Here is a 22,310-nt window from a genome sequence, read left to right as displayed (position 1 = left end):
GCAGAAGATGGACGTATTCCCTGCCCTCTTTCTCTTGCTCCCTGTATCTGAAGAAGCGGTGGACGCACCTCACACTCTCCCGAAGGCCGTACCACGTGTACGGGACACGGACAGCCGAGCTAAAGGCCCTGTCCTGGTTTAGATTCTCCAAGCTAGCGACGAATTGCTAGTGGAGATAAATAAAGCAAGAGCCAAGTTTCACCGTGCAGCGTTAGTTAAGATACTACACAGAGACGTAGGGTCTTTGCATGTGTATCGTCTTACTAACCCCCGGTACCTTCTTTTATTCTACACAGAATAACCCTGCGGTTATCAATCGTCCGAACAATCGTCACAAAGCAGCTTTACAATAGACTATTAGAATGACAAATTTACCTGGGAAAAAGAGTTTTAAAAAGTGCAAATGTACAGCTATAAAATAACCCTGCTCTACTTTTGCTTCTGGCTACGGCCCATCATGCAAGCACAGTCAGTCAAACTAACGTTAGGTTAGTCAATTTGTCAATGCTTGATCATTCTCAGTCCGTGAGAATGATCAAGCATTGACAAATGCCCTTGAGCAACATGGTCCTGGTCCTGATGGAGCAGAGCCTGTGGCCGGATGGGAGTTTTCTGAAGAGGCAGTGAGCCGGGTGTGATGGGTCCACCACTATCCTACTAACCCGCTTCCTGGCTCTGGCATCGTGCAGAACGTTCACAGGCGCCTGTTCCTGGCCTGTGAGTCAGCTGGCTGTTCGCACAATGAGCTCCAGTCTGTGTTTGGTGTGGGCAGAGGATGCGGGGTACCACACAGTGATGGAGGAGGTGAGGACACTCTGGATGGTGGCTCTGTAGAACTGGGTGCGGACTTTCAAGGAGATGTTCATCTTCCGTAGCAGTCTGAGGAAGAACATCCTCCGGTGAGCCCACTTGATAACATTAGATGAGTGTGTCTCCCATTTCAGGTTACTAGTGATGAAGGTACCCAGAAACTTAACAGACTCCACCACTGTTACGGCTGTGTTGTTGATGAGTAGTGGGGGATGTGGAGGTGGGTGTTTCCGGAAGTCCATGACCATCTCCACCAGCTTGTTGACATTGATGTCCAGGTTGTTTTCTGTGCACTATGCTGCCAGCTGTGACACAGTGTTCCTGTAGGCCAAGGACCGTGGACTGTGGTGTCATCAGCGCACTTGACCAGCTTGATGGAGGGGTGGCTGGAGGTGCAGTCATTGGTGTACAGAGAGTACAGATATGGGGAGAGAACACAACCTTGTGGAGCTCCAGCGTTGGTGGTGAGGGGGGAAGACAGGTGGGTACCAAGCCACACCTGTTGCTTCCTGTTGGTCAGGAAGTCTGTAATTCACTCGCAGATGGGGTGGGGTACCTGCAGCTGTAGCAGCTTGGTGTGCAGACGGTCGGGGAGGATGGTATTGAAGGCTGAACTGAAGTCCACGAACAGAGCCCTGACGTAGGTGCTGGGTGAGTCCAAATGCTGTAGTATGTGGTGGAGGCTGAGGTTAACAGCATCGTCCACAGAGCGGTTGGCTCTGTAGGCGAACTGTAGAGGGTCCAGAAGGGGGTCTGTGATTGGTTTGAAGAAGGACAGGATGAGTCTTTCAAAGCACTTCATGACTACAAATGTCAGGTCAACAGGTCTGTAGTCATTCAGGCATGTGATTCTGTCCTTCTTTGGAACTGGAACAATGGTGGCTGCTTTGAAACAGGGTGGTTCAGAGACTGATTGAAGATGTGTGAGAACACTGGTGAGAGCTGGGTGGCACAGTGCCTCAGTGTGGCTGGGGAGACACCATCAGGTCCTGGGGCTTTCCTTGAATTCAGCCGTGTGAAGAGTTTATGGACATCCTTCTCTGTGAAGGTGAGAGAGAAGGGGGGGGGGGGCAGGCATTCCACAGCTGATGGCTCTGGATTGTATTCCTGAGATGGGATAGGGGTGGGTTGATGGTCTTGAAGTGATGGGGGTGGCCCAGATGATGGGCCATCAGCATGTGTGATAGGGGACCTCTCAAACCTGGTGTAAAAGGTGTTGAGGTCCTCAGCTAGTCCAGGGGATGGGGTGATTGCAGGGATTTTCTTATTGTAATTTGTGATTGTCTTGAGTGTGTTCCAGATAGCTGCAGGGTCGTTGGTGCTTGAATCATGCTCCAGCCTCACTTTGTACTCCTCCATGGCAGATTTGATGGCCTTCTTGGGGTTCTGTCTAGCCAGTCTGAATGTATCCATATTGCCTTCCCTGTACGCCTGTTCTTTGTGATGCCTGAGTTCTCTGAGCTGTTTGGAGAACCAGGGCTTTTGGTTATTGTACTTGATGATGCTTTTGGTTGGGAGGCAGATCTGCTCTCAGAAGTTGGTATGTGAACATACAGTGTCAGCAAATGAGTTGTTGTTGTCCTCAGGGCCTCTCAGAGACTCCCAGTCAGTGGACTCTATGCAGTCCTGAAGCATGTCTGTTGCTTCTGGAGTCCATCTCCTTACTGTGGTCCTGGTTGGTTTAGCCCTCTTCAGCTGCTGTCTGTATGTCGGGACCATCTGTATTATGCAGTGATCTGAGTGTCCAAGGGGCGCGGGGGATGGAGCGGTATGCATGTTTGATGGTGGAATAAAAGTGATCCAGTGTTTTACCGTCACGCATGGCGCACATCACCAGCTGTTTGTAGCTCGGCAGCTCTTGTGAGAGATTACACGAGTTGAAATCTCCCATGACAGAAGTACCGAGTTCGGCTGAGAGTTTTCCACGGAGGAAATTTGCTCAGCCAGGAAGTGTTGTGTTTCTCAAACGGGGGCTTGTGGGGGGATGTAAACACCCGCAAGGATAACAGACGAGAATTCTCTCATGGAGTAGTATTTTGCACTTGATAAAAACTGATTTCAGGATACTCGAGCAATGTTGGTATGTTTTGCTACATCCGAGCACCAGTTGTTATTGATGGAAAAAACATACCTCCTCTCTTAGATTTCCTGCATGCCGCTATATCCCGATCGGCTCTGATTAGCTGATATCCAGCTAAATCCACGGTGGTGTCTGTGATGTCGTCGTGCAGCCATGTTTCGCAGAAGAATAATGCAGAGTTCCTTTGAAAATCTTTGTTGGTCCGTAAAAGTAGATTGACTTCATCCACTTTATTACAGAGAGAACGCACGTTTGACATGCAAATGGCCGGGAGCGGTGTCCTCTCCTCCTCCAGTTGAGGAGGGCACCAGCTCGCCGACCCCTGTAGCACTGCACCTTTTGCTTGTAGAACGGGCGGCTTTTCCAGTTGTCTCCAGGAAGTATGCAATCGCGGATTTCCTCCGATGGACTCAAAAACAACGGAGATGAAACAGTCGGTATTAATTCCCTGATGTTTAGGAGTGTATTCCGATTGTAGCTGTAGCGCATGTTGGAGAAAAAAGTATAACTTTACAATAAGAACCTATGTAGTAGAGGGAGCACTGTAACACCGTGGCTGCCATTTTGGAAGGCGCCAAGGACATACATACATACAGGTGGTCTGTGGTCCATCATAGCAGCAATGCTTGTCATGATTTTGACAGTGTGCAAAAATATGGTCATTGCTTACTGTGCATTCATTTTCATGTAATGCTGTTGCTTCCGAATCTTTCAATCAGTAACGCTTGCCATATTTAGAGTTTACAGATAATTTTTCTCGCTGCATTGCACCTACTTCTTCTCAAATGTGGTTAGTTGTTAGACTTCAAAAGTAATAATGTTCATGTCCTTATTTTGATCACTGTCATTTCTTGGAAATCAGTTGAAATCTTTTGGCTGCAAATGCCAGCATGACTGAATAAACTGGCTGTGCGTTTTTATTCACCAGTAAACAAAAATATTTGATTTACCATCATGATATACTTTTATGCACATATGTCAATGTATTATTGATAATAAATGATTATAACCAACTGTTCCTGCTTACAATATTTTCAGGGGGAGATGAACCGAATCATTGGAGCTCATGTCATGAATAGAAATTCTTCTAGATCTCATTGCATCTTCACAGTCCATATTGAGGTATGTAGATATCTGCCCTCAATACAAATGAATGGCTTTGGCCAGCGGTTGTCAAACTTACAGGGAGGCAAACTTGTCACCTTTTTGCGAAAATCGGGAATTAACTGAGAACCACACGTTGTGAGTTGTCAAAAAAAGAAAAAAAAAGCTCCTGGCTTCTGTGCTAGGCACTTGCAGAAGAATGAAGACTGAAGACTGCCGTCTCTGGGAGGTCAGTTGCTGACTTCCCACATGCCTTAACCCTTATCTTCACTGGACCCAGCATATTAATGTTCTCAGCCATGCAAAACAACTCACACATCTGTTTACCTTTTTTCAGTTTTGTTTTGGAGACATAAATTGTGTCCATGTTACCCTCTCTCTTGTGATAATGCTCTAGGTCCCAAGCCTGAATCAGAAAACCCCTGGGTTAGACTGTTTCCATCATCTTGTGTTTGTATTTCCCAGTTTTCTTTGATACCACCTGTAGTCCTAACCACTGACCAATCTAACTCAATATTACTGACCACGAGGTACACACTCATCATTGCTGTGTGTTCACAGTCGCATTCAAGGAGTCTGTCGAACCCCAAGTATGTCTCCTCCAAACTGAACCTGGTGGATCTGGCTGGATCAGAAAGATTAGGCAAAACTGGAGTGAGTTTCAGTGGACTGTTTCCATTTACTCTTTCAGTCTACAAAAATAAGGAATTACTCCTGTGAGATATGGTAAAGATTTCAGCCTGAGTGTTAAGGATATGTTTTTGCAGTATTGCTGTGATGTGATCATCAATAAACAATTAAATGTCTTCAGTCAGGCGCCACTCTCCCTTTTTTAATCTGTCTCCATTGATCACTGTAATCATGATCTAGTCACTTCTTTCTCTCATCTCTCTCCCTCTCTGCTGGTTAGTCAGAGGGCCAGATGCTCAAAGAGACCATGTACATCAACAAGTCCTTGTCCTTCCTGGAGCAGGCCATCCGGGCCTTGGCTGACCGGCGCCGGGATCATGTGCCCTTCAGACAGAGCAAGCTGACCCACGCCCTCAAGGACTCACTGGGTGAGCTGGGTCACAGGTGCCTTATATATGGGGTTCTTGCCAATGGGAGATACCACATCAAAGCACAGGGTTAGCAGGCAAGGCTGAGAGCTTGATAGACAGATACTGTAGTCAATGATACACATGCCACAACATTGCCATGGCATTTATATGTATGTATATACATACACTATATAAATACATGTCTACTTCGCTCTTCTTTACTACTTGGTTGAACCACCTTTCACAGCTATTATAGCCATCAGTCTTTTTGGATAAGTCTCTTAATTTTCCACAACGTGATGGAGCAATATTTACCCATTCCTCCTTGCAAAATTGCTCAAGCTGTACCTGGTTAGTTGGGGAGCAGCAGTGGACAGCAATTATGTGGTCTTTCCACAGATGTTCAATGGGGTTAGGGTCAGGATTCTGACATGACCACTCAAGTATGTCAATTTCCTTCATTTTAAGCCAATCGAGTGTTGCTGTGGCAGTGTGCTTTGGGTTGTTGTCCTGAAACACAAGCTTCCTCCCTAGTTTACACTTTCTGGCAGAGGGGAGTAGGTTTTTGTAATCCAAAATGTCTATGTTCTGTGCAGAATTCATCTTCCCATCAATCTTCACCAGATTGCCAGTCCCTGCTGCTGAAAAGCACCCACATAACATGATGCTACCACAAGTGTATTTCAGTGTGGGGATGGTGTTTCCTGGCTGATGTGCGGTGTTAGTTTTACGCCACACATACCACTAAGTGTTTGAGCCAGTAATTTCCACTTTAGTCTCATCAGACCACAGGATCGTCTGCCATATCTTTGTAGTATCTTCCAAGTGATGTTTTTCCAGGTCTTTATGGGCAAGCATGTGCTTTTTTCAGCCAGGGCTCCTTCCTTGCCATTCTTCCTTTTTGTGCAATAGCTTAGAGATTGTTGACCCATGGACATTATTTTCAATTGCAGCCACTGACTTCTGTAGCTCTGTTACAGTGACAGTTTGCATCACAGTAGCCTCTCTGACAAGTGCCATTCTTGTTTGGTGACTAAGTTTGGGGGGGGGGGGGGGGGCTGCCCTGCCCTGCCCTGCCCTGCCCTGCCCTGAATGCTCTTTTCTCTGCATTTTGGTTTGTTCAATGGAAAATCCAACCATACTGTTTGACCTTATAGTGAGGGAAGTTATATATTTGTGCTCATGAAGTCATTCGATCAAACTTGGTATCATACGTTTTAAACAGCGTACAGTAAAATGTTTGTAATCAGGCCCATTCCCTTCCGCAGGTGGAAACTGCAACACAGTGCTGGTGGCTAATATTTATGGAGAGGCTGATCAGATTGAGGAGACGGTAAGCACAGAGGATCGACTGCAGTAGGAACACCTTATGACTACTGTACTACATGACAGAACCAAAACTGGGTCAGGGGTGTCATGGAATGATTCATCAAGAGACCAAGACAGCAACCAATGCCTCCCAGTACGTATGTGTTCCACTGCAACCATGGTGCTATGTGTTTCTGTTTGTTGTAGCTGTCAACTCTTCGCTTCGCCAGCAGGATGAAGAACGTTCGCACAAAGCCAGCTGTCAATGAGCACATTGACCCTGTGGTCTGTATGACATTCAGTCACCGCAATGGAAAATACAGTGCTGTTCCATGTACAATATGTGTGTGTCCCACTGTGTGGACTAGCAATGTCCACTGAACCAGAAGGTTGTCCCAGATGAGTAGCACTTCATTGTAAAGTCAGAAAATGCAGACCTTCAGGCAGAAGTAAACTGACAAATGGTATGCTGAGATTTTGTTAGGCATGGAGATGTCTGAGAATTTAGAAAAGTCATCAAAGAAAGCAAGCAGATGATGAAAGCTGGATTGCATGTTACACAGAGCCCATTCAGGTAGTAATTGCATGAGGAGAGGCGGTGATAAAGTGTTGTTTGTGCAGGTCCAGGTGAAGAAGCTGCAGAAGGAGATACAGTTGCTGAAGCAGGAGCTGTCCATTAAAGACACATTGGTGAGTTTACACTCCCTTTCAGAAAGATTTTGTCTAGACCGCAAAGGCCTGCTGATACTTTACCTGGGGGATTCTCACCCTTCACAGATCTTTCATTTACAGTGATATTGAACATGTTCTCAAGGGTATCCCTATTAGCACACAGTGTTCTTGCAATGAAGGTGTCACAATGTCTCACAGTTGTGAGAATGTAATATTGTATGTCAGTTGTGTATTGCACTGTAAATTAAATGAGGTGACCTTTTAGTACATACTATTCAATGTGGTTGATTGTGAATGTATAGCTGTTCGATAGGCTTTTACCTTTTAAGAAAATATTCTCTTGTTGAAGCCATGCCAAAATATCTTCCTCTTCCCCTCCAAAAAGGCCAACCAGATGGGGACATCCTACAATACACTAAGTGAGACCCAAGTAGCAGATATCCAGAGCCAGGTTCATGGATACCTGGATGGAACCACAGATGAGATCAAAGTGAGAGAACTGCTGATTCCTTTGTGCTCTCGGCTCATGTAGCAGTAAATAAGATGAGCGCTCCCATCTTACATTTAGAGATCAGTTGGAATGTTGTTTCTCAGAGTATGCTCTTCATATTCTTGTTATGGTATAGAGATTAACCCTAAAATGATTATGTGACTTCTGGATTATTCTATCAACTGAATCCTCATTGACGGTAAAGAAAATGCGCTTGTTCATTTTTGCTGCAGTTTCTCGTTGTCTCATTATTTTGCCATTGCAGATAGTAAGCATCAGGCAGGTGCAGGAGGTGTTTGCCCAGTTCAGGCTCGCTCTACAGTGAGTAGCATGCAGCCCCCCCGCCCTTATTGTCTTCATTCATAATTACCATAATGTGTTGAGGTTCATCTCCACACACTGTGTGGTGTAATACGAAAAGTGAGTCTGGACTGTTTACCCTCTCTGAACTGGGGAGGGAATCTAAAGAGCCTTTCATATGTTCAAACAAAAAACAGTCTGGTCTGTCTTGATCTCTTTCCCAGTTTAAATGTGAAAGTGAAAAGGTCACTGCCCCCAGGTATTAAACAATGCTGGTCTGTGCTGGCACCAGGCCACCTCCTGGGTTGGACTGGAGTTTAGCAAACCACACACTGGCACAGCAGACATCGCTAACAGTTGCTCTGACAGCGTTGTTACACCATATTTAATTGTTTCTGCAGACACTCTGTAATTTAAAATAAATCCAGACAGTGGGGCTCATGTCAACATTGGGTCGACTCTAGTCTAGCTCTGACTCTGAGTGTAAAAGTATGTTGAATTTCCCAAATGAAGACATAATTAATATATCAGGTCCTTGCCTGAAATGAAGGTCTTCAGGCCCAGGCCCTGCAGCTTAATGGGTGTTGGTGATCTTATGGATGAATTCTATGTGTTGTGCAGGCAGCAGGAACAGAAAGTAAAAGCCAAGTTGAGTCAGCAGTACAACCTGGTGGAAAAAACACTGTGCACAGAGTCCCCTGTTAATGCAAAGGTGAGTGTTAATTTAGTGTGTTCATAAATCATAACCCACTTCACAGTGTGTGATGGCTATAGCGGTATCATAAAATTCAAATCCAATGTGATCCTTTTTTTTAAGAATTATGAATTATTGAAGAGACCTTTCCTGTGAATCATGCAAAATGTCTCTTCTGAGAAGTTTAAACATTATATGATGAAGTGGTATTTTTTACACACACATTCAGTAGCTGTGAGCTATACATAGAGCTTTCTTGAGACAAAGGTGTCCCTGCCTTAAAGGAGGGCTGCTTCCGTTCAGAGTATTGTACTAAATCAGCTGTGTTCCTTGTGATGTGTCCCTTGTGTTTCAGCTGCAGGGACCCAGGAGTTCTGTAGGGGAAGTGGAGCATAGTTTTGCAGTTGGTTTGGCACCTGCTTCAGAGAGGAACAATAGACCCCCTTCCCCCCAGAGGACCAAACCCAAAAAAGGCAAAGAATTCCACAGGTGAGTGCAGGGGCATGTAGTTGCTAACAATAAGCAAAAGTCTGCTTGGATTCAGCAAAAAATGTGCAACACAGAATTTGCTCCAAACTGATTTTCTTGCAGAATTTTACTTGACCAGCATGGTTTGTTTGTTTAAATGAACAAAAATGCATTACTTCAGAGCACTCCAAGATTAGCCTAGCAACATGACTGAATGGGGGAGAGTGCAGTGAGATACAGTTAAAATGGCTGTTGAAGTGCAATGAAGCTGAGACTTGATAAATGAATATTCATAATATTACAAAAAATGTTTGCAGTTACACTTCAGGTTACCAGCTGAAAACTGGTGATGCAAGTGCATAAAAATGAGATGAAACGCATATTGCTAATATTATCCATGGTGGTTAAATACCTAAAACGATTGAAGACCCAAGTAGTAGTGAAGTTAGTACTAGGAATCTAAGAGAGAATTAGAACCAGCTGGATTAAACAGCAAATATAACAAGCTGGAGAATAAGAAAAAAATGATTTAGGATAAAATAACATATATTCGTCACTGTCTGCACTGGGCAGCATGTATACTACCATCATGTCCTGGCTTTTTCAACCACACTGACTGAATGCTTCTGTTCACAGTCACACTGTAGGCTGCAGAGTTCCTAACTCCTATGTGAATCTCATATCCCAATGACTTTCACTGCCCTCAAAATCTTCTCAGCCAAGGGAGAATGGAGGGGGTGAGGAGCCCAGCCCAGGCGAAGGAGATGGAGGTTGTGTCCACATCCAGGATGAACCTCCTGGTGTCCCAGAAAGACATGGAGGGCCAGGAACCTGAGCTGCATAGCCAGGCCTCACCAGGGCCACCACCTGGGCACAGAGCACTCTCCAGGACAGAGTATGGAAAAGAGTATTCTACTCTTTCCTTGTAATCAAACACCTCAAGATAGAGCTACTACAGTTACAGCATCTTAGTTACAGATACATATTTCAAGCTAGTGAATCTTACAGAGTGTCCATGCGACATGCCATGAATGCAGTCATTCTTATGTACATGTGGATTATTTATCTGGTGGGTGAGAACCGCCTTTGCAGTGCAGTTGATGACAAGTTCATTGATGTGCCTGATACTGTGTTAAATAGTATTTCTGGCATGTGCATTCTGATTTGCACCACCAGGCTCATTGCCCTCTTTATGTGAGGTAGCATCACAGATTGTGTTGAGTGCGCTCTGGTGTGAGATGCAGCCATCGATCGGTGCCTTTTATATGACCAAGACGTGGCCCTTAACCAAAGCCTCCTGCATTACCTCTCCAGCCCTGACTTTACACAGAGTCTGATGAACACACAAAACACTGTCCCCAACTCCACTGTCACTCTCCAGATGAAATGGAGCACCGTAACACCATCACCACCGATACTTTTCCTTTAATGACCTCAGACCTCTCTGCGCCCATCTCTCACATTCCCAGCTCCCCTCCTCCCAAAGCGGAGGCCTTTGAGGTGTTCAAGGCAGAGCGCGGGAGTGAGATCAACAGCATCCTGACGCAGAACAAGGCGGTGCTTCTGGGGTGTCGCAGGCGCCTGAGGGAGCTGACAGACGGGCTGAATGCGGGCAAGCAGGAGATCGACCGGGCTGGTGCCACACTGCAGCAGTGGAGGGAGCAAAACCAGCCCCAGGGTCTGTCTGTGGGGCTACTGTGGGGCTACATTACTGTGGAGGGGACTCTCAAGCACATTACATACCTACCTGAAAAACTCTGCAGTAGTGATGCGCGGGTCAGGGTTTTTTTAATACCCATACCCACCCGACCCGTTATAAGAGCCAATCCGCATCGCAAAACCAACCCGCAAAAATATGTGTTTATCAATCACCCGAACCCGACCCAACCCGCAAACCGCCAACTTTAGCCTGTATAGCGATGGCATCCATATCATAGAGTAAGAGATAACGTTTTCTTATTTAGTGCACATCTACAACAAGGTTTTGCACGAGCCACCGTAGGCTACAGCAAAGTGAGCGGTGTTGCACTATTTCATTTTTGGCCTCTGTTTGCCCAAACGTTAGCATAATACATTGATTGCAAGGCATAGCCTATTGTATCTTAGCCTATTAGCGTCTGGGTCTAGGCTACTAAATAAACAGACGAATTGTTTCAAACGGTGTTATTTACTGTCAAATAGCAGCAAAACAAGTAACCCTTCATTAAAAACATGAACTCTGTCTCTCTCTTTCTCTTTCTCTCACACACAATTTACAATTTGGCATTCCGCAGACGCTTTTAAACCAAAGCGACTTAGAATTTGTGCATCAATCAGGTTTAGCTGACTTCCTCATAGGCAAAAGATCGCAGTAGGAATGCAAATTAATTATTTACAGTACCATGCTCCTGTATATCCTGCAACAATAATACAGAAATTTGCAAACAAAACCTGCAACATAGAGACAGGGTTAGTACAGAAGATTTTTTTTTTTTGCATTTTATACCATGACACATAGATACATAACAGAAAGGTTACACAATAGGGAACAATAGGGAATAGGATTCTGAAAAGGTGGGTTTTCAGGCTCCTGCGGAAGATGGCGAGTGATTCTGGAGTTCTGATTGGGTGAGGAAGGTCATTCCACCTCCGTGGAACGAGGGCAGAAAAAGACATTGCCGAGTGGAACGGCTGCCAGGTTCCCGAAGTGAGGGGACCGCCAGCTGCCCAGAGGAGGTTGAGTGGCGAGATCTGGTTGGAGTGTATGGAGTGATCAGAGACTGAAAGTAGGACGGGGCAGAGCCTCTTGCGGCCTGGTAAGCCAGTACCAGTGTCTTAAAGTGGATGCGGGCTGCTACCAGACGCCAGTGAAGTGCAGTGAGTAGTGGCGTGACATGAGAATGTTTTGGGAGGTTGAATACCAGGCGTGCAGCAGCATTCTGAACCAGCTGAAGCGACCTGATAGCGCAGGCTGGTAAGCCAGCCAGTAAGGCATTGCAGTAATCAAGGCGGGAGATGACTAGTGCTTGAACTAGGAGCTGCGTTGCTTGTTGGGTAAGGAAAGGGCGGATCCTCCTGATGTTGTAAAGGGAGAATCTGCAGGACTGGGTGACCGCCACGATGTGGCTTGAGAAGGTTAGCTGGTCATCCAGGGTCACGCCCAGTTTTTTGGCTTACCTGGAGGGGGTCACCACAGAACCCTCAAAGGTGATCGGAGCGTCGACCGTTGGGGAGCTCTTTGCTGGAAAAAAAGAAGCTCAGTCTTCTCCAGATTGAGCTTAAGATGGTTAGCGGACATCCAGGAGGCAATGTCGGCTAGGCAGGCTGCAACGCATGGCTGGACCTGAGAGTCGGAAGGCGAGAAAGAGAAGAACAACTGTGTGTCATCTGGATAGCAGTGGTAGGAAAGACCGTGGGCAGAGATAACCTGTCCAAGTGATTTAGTGTAGAGGGAGATAAGGAGTGGGCCAAGTACAGAACCTTGTGGGACCCTGGTCTGGAAAGGGCGGGGGCAGGAGACTGATTCCCTCCAAGACACCTGATAGGAACGGTCAGACAGGTAGGATTCAAACCATGTCAGCGCAGTTCCTGAGATGCCCATCCCAGCAAGGGATGAGAGAAGAATCTGGTGGTTCACAGTGTCGAGCGCTGCGGAGAGGTCAAGTAGTATGAGGACAGAGCTGAGTGACTTCGCTCTGGCCAAGTGAAGCGTTTTGTGACTGCGAGGAGGGCAGTCTCAGTGGAGTGGCTGGCTTTGAGTCCCACACACACACACACACACACACACACACACACACACAAACGATGCATCCTTCACATCTTAACGGTGAATTTTAACAAAATAGTAGCCTACATGTGTAGGTCTATACTGTCTTTTTTAGCCTTCGCCATCATATTTGTACAATGCCTCACAACTCAAGCAGATAATGTAATGGTGTCATCGGACAGGACAACCTGCCCAAATCTCTCCCATGCCTTACTTTTTTGGCTTACTTTGCATGCAACCTTAGCATCGCCCGTTTTTAACTTTTCTCTGATTAAGTCGGCCATATCGCCTCTTCTTTCTGACCAAAAAAAAAGAGTTTTGGTGGTGTATAATCTAAACAAAAGCTACGGATACCACTTAGGGAAAAAACTCGTAGGTGAAGCCTATTATCAACACTCTAACACATGCATTGATCAAAACCACAATCGCAAATTGATGATAAAGCTGCTGATAAGATATTAGGACAGGCTATAATTATAAATTATAGTCTGGGTGCAGAGAGATGTGTGGTAGATGCAGGTTAACACCTACTTTATAGTTCGGTAATGCAGATTATTGACAGCCAGGGCATAAGAGGACCTGCACCCTCCCGTGCGTGCGTGTTTGAGAGAAAGAGAGAGACAGAGAGAGGGGAAGATAAGGTGGAAGGTGGACTAGTAATCACAGCCTAGCCCAGAGCACACAATTTGGAGGGAGAGCCTATAATGCAAAGCCTATTGCACACAATGTTTCTGTAAGTTATTTATAACTTAGAACGCTGCTTTGTCACTTTTTGGCCCGACCCCCCTGAACCCGTGATATTTTCTAGTAAGCTTACCTGAACCCGCCTGACCCACAGGTCAACCCGCCCGACTTGCGGCCTCTGGGTCGACCTGCGCATCACTACTCTGCAGCCATGTTTACAATGATGCCAAACTCTGCTCCTGTGGATGCTACTTAAGTTTCACTTAAGCATCCGTTCAGCTGTTTCAGCCAATTATTGTCATTGAACTGATATCACCAATCAAATGCTTGTGTACATTTATAGAGTTTCTGTTAGTTTAATGAGGGTTGGAAAGCTTACTGAACAGTAGCCCTTCAGGACAAAGGAAGCTTTGTTTTCCATGCTTATGTTAGACTTACCTTATTCAGCCAGCCTTACACGTGTCCGGAGACATCAATGCATTTAACTGAGATAAGACTATGCCTAACTGCAGAGAGCAGCTTCACATTTTGACAAAGTTGAATACAGGCTGCATGGGTCCTATACAAGAACCTCAAAAACATTTTCACAAATTTCTTTGTTTATGTCACATGTTGATTAGCAGACAATCAAGCTGGGTATTCAAAAGCTAAGTAAGAGAAATGCATAGCATTTAGGGCTATGTCTGGGCTAGGGTTATGCCAACCAGCTTGTCAGTCAAATCAGTCTTGAATTCTGAGAAACAGCTGCTGCATGCTTGGTTGAGTGAGTAACTTGCCCCCTGTATTGGCTTACCTTATCTTTGTGTATATGTTACTGAGAACAACAGTGGTCATTAGATGTGCCATCAGGCTTGACGTGTGGATGATTTAGTGACTGGCTGCGTGTGGATGAGACTGGCTGTGTGTGAATGAGTTAGTGTCCTTCTGAGTCTGCATGACGTTGCCTCTGTCTGCAGGCCAGTTTGTGAGTGTGGAAGGGGCACCGGTGATGGAGGAGGCAGAGCTGTCCCTGCTGCTGAAGCTGCGGGAGCTCAAGGGGCAGTACCGTCAGCAGTACAAGGAGCTGTGCAGCACCAGGGCTGAGGTCAAGTACTGTGAGCACCTAGTGGACCTGTGCAGGACTCGTCTGCTCAGCGGTGAGCCTCCAACTAATTTATTTTTCCTTGGTATCAGTTGAGTTGAGAACTATGGTTAAATGAAGGACCAGACATCCACTGACCCTAGTTTGTCACAACTGGTATAGAATAGTCTTTAAAACACAGTAAAAGAGAGAGTAGGTGTGTTTAGTGTCTGATGTGGTATAAGAGTGGAGCTGAGGAGGGCTTTGCAGGCCTACTGCCAACTGACAGCCTGTTGTTGTTGGTGTGTTTTAGAGTTTGAGACCTGGTACAACGAGTCTTTCCTGATTCCTGAGGAGGTACAGGCTATCCTGAGAGCGGGGGGTGCCATCCGGCCGGGACTCATCCCTATGGAGAAGGCCTTGTCCCTGGTGTGTTTCTTAAAAATCACACTGTATTGAGGATTGTGTAGAATCGAAGATAGAATAGAAGTAAAGCACTGAAGCAAGATTTTGCAGGAAAAACAATACTGCAAGACCAAGTCTTTGGTCTTTTCATCCATCACAATGACAGAAACTGTAAAAATTTGATCATTATAAAATTTGGTGCATCATCGTCATAGTTTGTCAAATATTTGTTTCATTAGAATCAAAGGTATCACCAGAAGGACAGCACGATGCAAATATATTTTACAAACCCTCTGTAATTCCTCTAAATCTACATGCTCTTCATATAATATTTCAGTTAGACTATTCCCATAACATTCACTGAATTTTGCAATCATTTTTTTTCAAGCAACAGCATGCACCATGGTTCTGAAATGAAATATAGCAATAATTCAACAACAATAAATGAATTCTTAATTTATTTTAGGGCTTTAATTTACAAAATTCATTTTGAATACCAATAGTTGAACATTAACAGGACATTAAAAAGAAATGCTAATGTTTTAGAAAGTCAGGATTTTGTCCATCAAAATGGGTATAAAAAATTTGCTGTCATAGGTTACAAAATTTGGTGAATGATGGTTAATTGTCAGTTAGCAGAAACCATAAACACACAGGTTAAAGGGTATATTTTCAGGAAGAATATTTGTTCCACTATCATCTGTCAAAGGTAAATGGTTACCTAGATTGCACTTTTTTATTAATATACCCATTAATGCACTCATTACTGACTGTATATTGTATATAATCTTGTGGCCCCAAAGGAGGATGATCAGCAACAGTGCTTTGATAGCCTCCATCATGAGCTGCTGGCCAACAGCCCTGGCGCCATCTGTTACTACAATGCACAGAACAGGACCCTTCAACGGGTAGGTAACTCCACAACGCGAAACTGTTTACACCTCACCCCCCAGTTCACCACTTTATAAGGTATATATGGCAGTTCTGAGAGAAAAAAAGAAACACAGGGAGTGTTTTTTGGCTGTACCAAGCATTTATGATTCACTTTTTGTCTTGCTATGTCTTCCTAAAAACTGTGGTGTTCATTTCCATAGATATAAAACATTAAATTCAAGTTCAATTTAGATGTGTAAGTTAACTATAATTACGAGGTAAACCACAGATAGAGATGCCTTTCCCAAAGTCAGCAGCTCCCAGAAGACTGGTTTTAGTCTTGTTTTTTGGGCTCACCCCTCACTGCTGTCCTGTCTCTGCAGAGGAACTTCAGCAGGGGAATGTCCCAGATGCTGCTACAGAGGAGCCCAGGGGACAGCAGGAGGACTAAGCTACCTGCCATCCTTTCTGTGACCTGAGGGGGGCACTGCTAATTGAACTAACAGTGCAGGGGCGGGACTGCTGTGTTCAGACACTTCTGAGAATGACAGAGGGGATAATCAGATACACGCATCAAGTCAATTGAATTTTACAAATATTGCATGTTTCTTGTAAAAGCAAATTTATTACCTCAAAAATCTAGCATTTGCCTAGTGGTTATAAAGCTTTTAGCAGCACTGAAGTTAGCAGGGGGAATCAAATAATACACCACGAAATCTGTGCTGTTTTGTGGAAACCTACCAATTAAAATATTAGGCTGAATCAGAAGCAGGTTCCACCTCTACAAATTCCATGACAATGTGATTAAGACAATTGTATTTTCCCTTTGTGAAGTCAATGTTAACACTGGTTGTATTTTACATTGTGCGACCATGCCATTCCAGTCTAGGCCCCCTGCTGACAAGGAGGTGACATCAAGCCTGAAATGGAAGCTGGGGTCAGCACCCAACAAAGCACAATGTCCTCAACCAAATTTAAAAAAAAAACTGCTGGGATTACATTTACTATCATTTCCACCAACTTCATGTTATTCTCACAATGTTTCTGCACTGTTGTACCATTATCCATATATGGCTATAATGTCACAAAAGCAAAATGAGTCAGCTGGATCATCACAGGTTGACCTCTGAACTAGAGTGTAGTGTTGTGCCATGGAAAAAATATTATCATGTGATCAGTTCCTTAATTTTCCCTTCCTGGGCTCAAACAAAAAAATTACAGGCATATAATATCTCAGAGCACTATCTTTTTTTCAACTGACTAATCAATTAAGATGGTATTTGTTTACTGGGAATAGCAAGGGCGTAGGAGAGAGTTTGATATTGGGGGGACACAACTTGCTATGAATTTTATGTCTGTACACATAATCCCAGTCCTTAAAGGAGCATACAGTGCTGGCCAAAAGTATTGGCACCCCTGCAATTCTGTCAGATAATGCTCAATTTCTCCCAGAAAATGATTGCAATTACAAATGTTTTGGTAGTAATATCTTCATTTATTTTGCTTGCAATGAAAAAACACAAAAGACAATGAAAAAAAAATTAAATCAATTATCATTTTACACAAAACTCCAAAAATGGACCGGACAAAAGTATTGGCACCCTCAGCCTAATACTTGGTAGCACAACCTTTGGACAAAATAACTGCGAACAACCGCTTCCGGTATCCATCAATGAGTTTCTTACAATGCTCTGCTGGAATTTTAGACCATTCTTCTTTGGCAAACTGCTCCAGCTCCCTGAGATTTGAAGGGTGCCTTCTCCAAACTGCCATTTTCAGATCTCTCCACAAGTGTTCTATGGGATTCAGGTCTGGACTCATTGCTGGCCACTTTAGAAGTCTCCAGTGCTTTCCCTCAAACCATTTTCTAGTGCTTTTTGAAGTGTGCTTTGGGTCATTGTCCTGCTGGAAGACCCATGACCTCTGAGGGAGACCCAGCTTTCTCACACTGGGCCCTACATTACGCTGCAAAATTTGTTGGTAGTCTTCAGACTTCATAATGCCATGCACACGGTCAAGCAGTCCAGTGCCAGAGGCAGCAAAGCAACCCCAAAACATCAGGGAACCTCTGCCATGTTTGACTGTGGGGACCGTGTTCTTTTCTTTGAAGGCCTCGTTTTTTTCCTGTAAACTCTATGTTGATGCCTTTTCCCAAAAAGCTCTACTTTTGTCTCATCTGACCAGAGAACATTCTTCCAAAATGTTTTTGGCTTTCTCAGGTAAGTTTTAGCAAACTCCAGCCTGGCTTTTTTATGTCTCTGGGTCAGAAGTGGAGTCTTCCTGGGTATCCTACCATAGAGTCCCTTTTCATTCAGACACCGACGGATAGTACGGGTTGACACTGTTGTACCCTCGGACTGCAGGACAGCTTGAACTTGTCTGGATGTTAGTCGAGGTTCTTTATCCACCATCCGCACAATCTTTCGTTGAAATCTCTCGTCAATTTTTCTTTTCCGTCCACATCTAGGGAGGTTAGCCACAGTGCCATGGGCTTTAAACCTATTGATGACACTGCGCACGGTTGACACAGGAACATTCAGGTCTTTGGAGATGGACTTGTAGCCTTGAGATTGCCCATGCTTCCTCACAATTTTGCTTCTCAAGTCCTCAGACAGTTCTTTGGTCTTCTTTCTTTTCTCCATACTCAATGTGGTACACACAAGGACACAGGACAGAGGTTGAGTCAACTTTAATCCATTTTAACTGGCTGCAAGTGTGATTTAGTGATTGCCACCACCTGTTATGTGTCACAGGTAAGTAACAGGTGCTGTTAATTACACAAATTAGAGAAGCATCACATGATTTTTCAAAGGGTGCCAATACTTTTGTCCGGCCCATTTTTGGAGTTTTGTGTAAATTGATACTTGATTTGACTTTTTTTTCTTTCTCTTTTGTGTTTTTTTATTGCAAGCAAAATAAATGAAGATATTACTACCAAAACATTTGTAATTGCAATCATTTTCTGGGAGAAATTGAGCATTATCTGACAGAATTGCAGGGGTGCCAATACTTTTGGCCAGCACTGTATATCTTAATTGAAGAATAAAACAATATCAGGATGCCTTCAAATAAGAAGGTATGCGTGTGTAAACACCGTTTAAGTGCTTTCAAGAAGAGCTGCACACCTCTGTTACTACTAAGCTCATCTTGACATATAGGAGATGCACATCTAGGGCAAGGTTTGCCCAACATGAAGGTGTGTCACCCAACATTAGGATGTGTCTCATTAGGCCTATATATAAGAAGAGTTATTTTCCTTGTGGAGATGGAAAGTGTATGACACTAATCCACATAACCAAATGTCACACTTTGATGTAATGAATGGTGCATGCCATCCAATCACAGCAGAAGACTGCCAAATATGGACAACACACAACAGACAGGTTTTATCTCACTGTGTAGCAAGGAAAAACAGGTGCAACGTTTATGAAAATCTGTGGCCTTGAACAACAGGAAAGCATGGAAGTACAGTACATACTGTGTGTACATTTTTGTTTAACTTAATTAAAACATTTAATCGTCTGCAGTTTCTAAAACTTAAAATGTCTACTGAATACTGTGGTGAAGTTTTCTTCACAAAGTTCGTCACATAATTCTCCCACTGGTATTACTAGCTAGCTAGCTGATACAAACTTTACCTCAGCAATAGACCCATGTCAGTGACAAAACAGCTGGCTAGGTAATGTTATCTTGTTCATTAACGATCAGCGAAATAAGTAACAAGCTAACGTTATGTATGAAAAATTTATGACATACTCAAACAGAATACTGTTCAGTAGTGGGCTATAGAGAATTTGATACCAAAAATAGGGTGCGGCGAGTAGCCCAGAATACTTCCTACTTCCTTGATTTGTAAAGGTGGTTAGCTCGTGAACTCAAGGTTGTTTTTGTTTTTTTTTGTTTTTTTAGCCCAGTGCTTTTTAACCCTCCTATTGTCTTAGGATCCTTATGACCCGAAATCATTTTCAAACTTAAGAAAATCATATAAACCCTTAATCTAAGCACATGGCCTCCTTAGTAGCTTCCTAAAATGAACCCCATTGAAATTTGGGGAGTTTTTTAAAAAATCATTTTTTGTGTAGCTGCTACAAAAAAGTAACACCTATTATCTTAGGGTCAATATGACCCGTGATGAGTTTTGATAATTAAATATCTGTATGAGCAGCTCTCTCTAACTTAGAATGCCACAAACTCATCATGCATTTCATCATACTCATAAATATCTGATGATGCTAGGTCCATTTCAAATATATTAGCATGCATGCTAGGTCAGCATGGTAGGTTTCTAGCCATACACAATATGTTTTTCCATATTGTTGTCCATACTGTATCAACACCATTGATGACCTCAGACCTCTTATGATTGACTTGACATTTTACACATGCTAAACTAAAAGCATCACAGACCTTGCTTCCTTGGTGTTGATGACAGCACATTGGCATTAGCTCCTAAAATACAGACATAGCATTGTTCATGTCAGAGATGACACTATTTCTCCCCAGACCCAGGGGTGTAATAGTAGGGAGGGAAAGTGGAACTGATTATCTGGGGCTGTAGAGGGGGGAAAGCCCTCAAAAAACTTGGAACTAAACACTTATTTGGGTTTTCCAGGTTTTGGAGGGGGCAATATTGTATTCTTCCATAGGGCCCAAAATTTCTAGCAGCACCCCTTCCCAGATCACCCTTTTTACATTTACATGATGATCTTAGCCTTGCATACCGACTGATTGATTGATTGATTGATTGATTTTCATAGCTACCTAGGTTTTACCATTCAATGTTAGCATAAGTTTATCAGAGGTTACAATGGCCTTGCCAGGATAATACACGCCATCTGTTAACCGAGGAAAAATAAACATCAGTATTATATATTATAGTTATTTGTACGTTGTATAAGGTACAAATATGTGTGTGTGTGTGTGTGTGTGTTTTCAAGAGACCGTAGCTGTTGAATTACTGGTCCTGAAGAGTTGCAAAAAAATATATATATATCCTAACTTCATCGTGCAAATTATATAAATGCCCTCTGCATTCTGAGCTCTTGCATTCTCTGCAAATTTCATGATGTGCACATTGTACAAAGATGCAAGCGACACATCTGTAAAACACATGCTTAAAACTTTTGCCAGTCATGTGTTTGAGGTAACACCTCATGATTTTCCAACATATTGTCAACATACTGTATAAACTGCATGTAAAAAAGAAAACACTCAAAAAATACCCTCTCACCCTAAACTTTGGGGGGTAAACTGTGGGGTAGCTTGAGTGTCACAGTGATCATTTGGACTATACTGATGGGGCCTGTACTAGCCCCTGAAAGGTCCAACCATATCAGCTAGGCCAAAGGTGAGATTTTAGACTAAGACCAGCTTTTTTCTATTATTCATCGCAATCAGTGAATGGTATGGATATTGGAACATTCAGATGTTATAGTCGGGGGAGCTACAGCCTTAATTTATATTGAGGTAGTTTCAAATCATGAATTTCACAATCTATTAAATCTGAAAAAGCTAAAAATTTTGTTTTGGGGAATTTCAGGACAGTTTTACTTGTATTTAACACATTTTTCATGCTTTTTCGGTGCATGGGACCTTTTGGGGCGCTAGAGAGTTCACAAAACAGCTGATGTTATGACTATTTGGTTGTATTCTACACTTACAGATGTAACAATGTGCCAAATTTCACATTTGTATTCAAAGGTTTAGTTGAGTTATGACGTAAATTCTACCCCGGGTCATAGTGACCCAAATATAATAGGTGTAAGTTTTTCTTAAGGCAATAGGAGGGTTAAACGACTGTGTCGTTCCAGTAAATCTGCGGTGTCAACGAGCGGGAGCCCTGAGTTGTCCTCGAAAATAAAAAAAATGTTGCACAAAATACTGTGCTTGCGGTCGTCGTTTAACATGAATTCAACGTATCCTGGAATCAAATTTTATTTAACGTACAGTAGTTTCAACAGTACAGAAACTAGCTAGCTAATTGCCTAGGCTACAATCGCTGTTGCCAAATTATTCAAAAGATGACTAACGTGAAACTGGTCGCTAAATAAATCCACACACGCCTATCACTGTCATCTACCTTACTTAGGAGCGGGTGCATGTTTAAGGCGTAGGTTCAAGTTGATTGTGCTTGCGTGTTTTTTATTTATTTATTTTTTTGATAATGATCCAGTCAGTAAAAGTGGTGCGTGAAATGGTGACCTATTCCGTTTCCAAATTAAAGATTTATTCTAAAATTCCCGGTTGTTGTGACACGACTACAAATAAATGTTTTTACTCACTTAGAGAAATTCATTTATTTGGGAACTAGTTGGGGGGGGGGGGGGGGGGGGGGGGGTGGTTCTCTATGAAATGGCTGTTTTTTATCCATTTAAATCTGAGATGATGCAGTACTAATGTACAAATTTTGTTAGTGCAGTTACACTTTTTTGTTGGTTATTAAAATTGCCTTTTTGGCCATCCTAAACTAACCTCTGGTTACGACAGAGAGATAAGACTCCAATAAGATTCAATGATTGTCTGTCTGTCGCCCATTAACATCATATGATCGTATGTTTCATTTTGGACTGATTCATTA

General features: G+C 43.5%; 1 protein-coding gene across 5 annotated transcripts in view; it reads left to right on the top strand.

Annotated features, from left to right (window-relative positions):
• The window catches only part of kif9 (kinesin family member 9), a 29,973-nt gene extending 12,872 nt beyond the window's left edge, over window positions 1–17,101 (top strand). For 3 of the 5 annotated variants that reach the window (XM_036516486.1, XM_036516479.1, XM_036516505.1), the window contains 16 exons: window positions 3,929–4,012; window positions 4,556–4,648; window positions 4,905–5,052; window positions 6,303–6,367; window positions 6,550–6,627; window positions 6,964–7,032; window positions 7,400–7,504; window positions 7,770–7,825; window positions 8,426–8,516; window positions 8,854–8,987; window positions 9,685–9,861; window positions 10,436–10,644; window positions 14,352–14,531; window positions 14,769–14,884; window positions 15,664–15,768; window positions 16,117–17,101. In XM_036516486.1, coding sequence (XP_036372379.1) covers window positions 3,929–4,012; window positions 4,556–4,648; window positions 4,905–5,052; window positions 6,303–6,367; window positions 6,550–6,627; window positions 6,964–7,032; window positions 7,400–7,504; window positions 7,770–7,825; window positions 8,426–8,516; window positions 8,854–8,987; window positions 9,685–9,861; window positions 10,436–10,644; window positions 14,352–14,531; window positions 14,769–14,884; window positions 15,664–15,768; window positions 16,117–16,212 — 1,806 coding nt within the window. In that variant the 3' untranslated portion in view covers window positions 16,213–17,101. Of the gene's footprint in view, window positions 1–3,928; window positions 4,013–4,555; window positions 4,649–4,904; window positions 5,053–6,302; window positions 6,368–6,549; window positions 6,628–6,963; window positions 7,033–7,399; window positions 7,505–7,769; window positions 7,826–8,425; window positions 8,517–8,853; window positions 8,988–9,684; window positions 9,862–10,435; window positions 10,645–14,351; window positions 14,532–14,768; window positions 14,885–15,663; window positions 15,769–16,116 lie in introns of those variants that run through there. The other 2 variants (XM_036516496.1, XM_036516513.1) reach the window with 2 other exon arrangements.
• The last annotated feature ends 5,209 nt before the right edge of the window (window positions 17,102–22,310 follow it).

This window comes from Megalops cyprinoides, chromosome 2, assembly GCF_013368585.1.
Source record: "Megalops cyprinoides isolate fMegCyp1 chromosome 2, fMegCyp1.pri, whole genome shotgun sequence".
NCBI classification, from domain to species: domain Eukaryota; kingdom Metazoa; phylum Chordata; class Actinopteri; order Elopiformes; family Megalopidae; genus Megalops; species Megalops cyprinoides.
The sequence above is the reverse complement of the archived record's forward strand: the minus strand, read 5'-3'. Positions and strand labels throughout refer to the sequence as shown.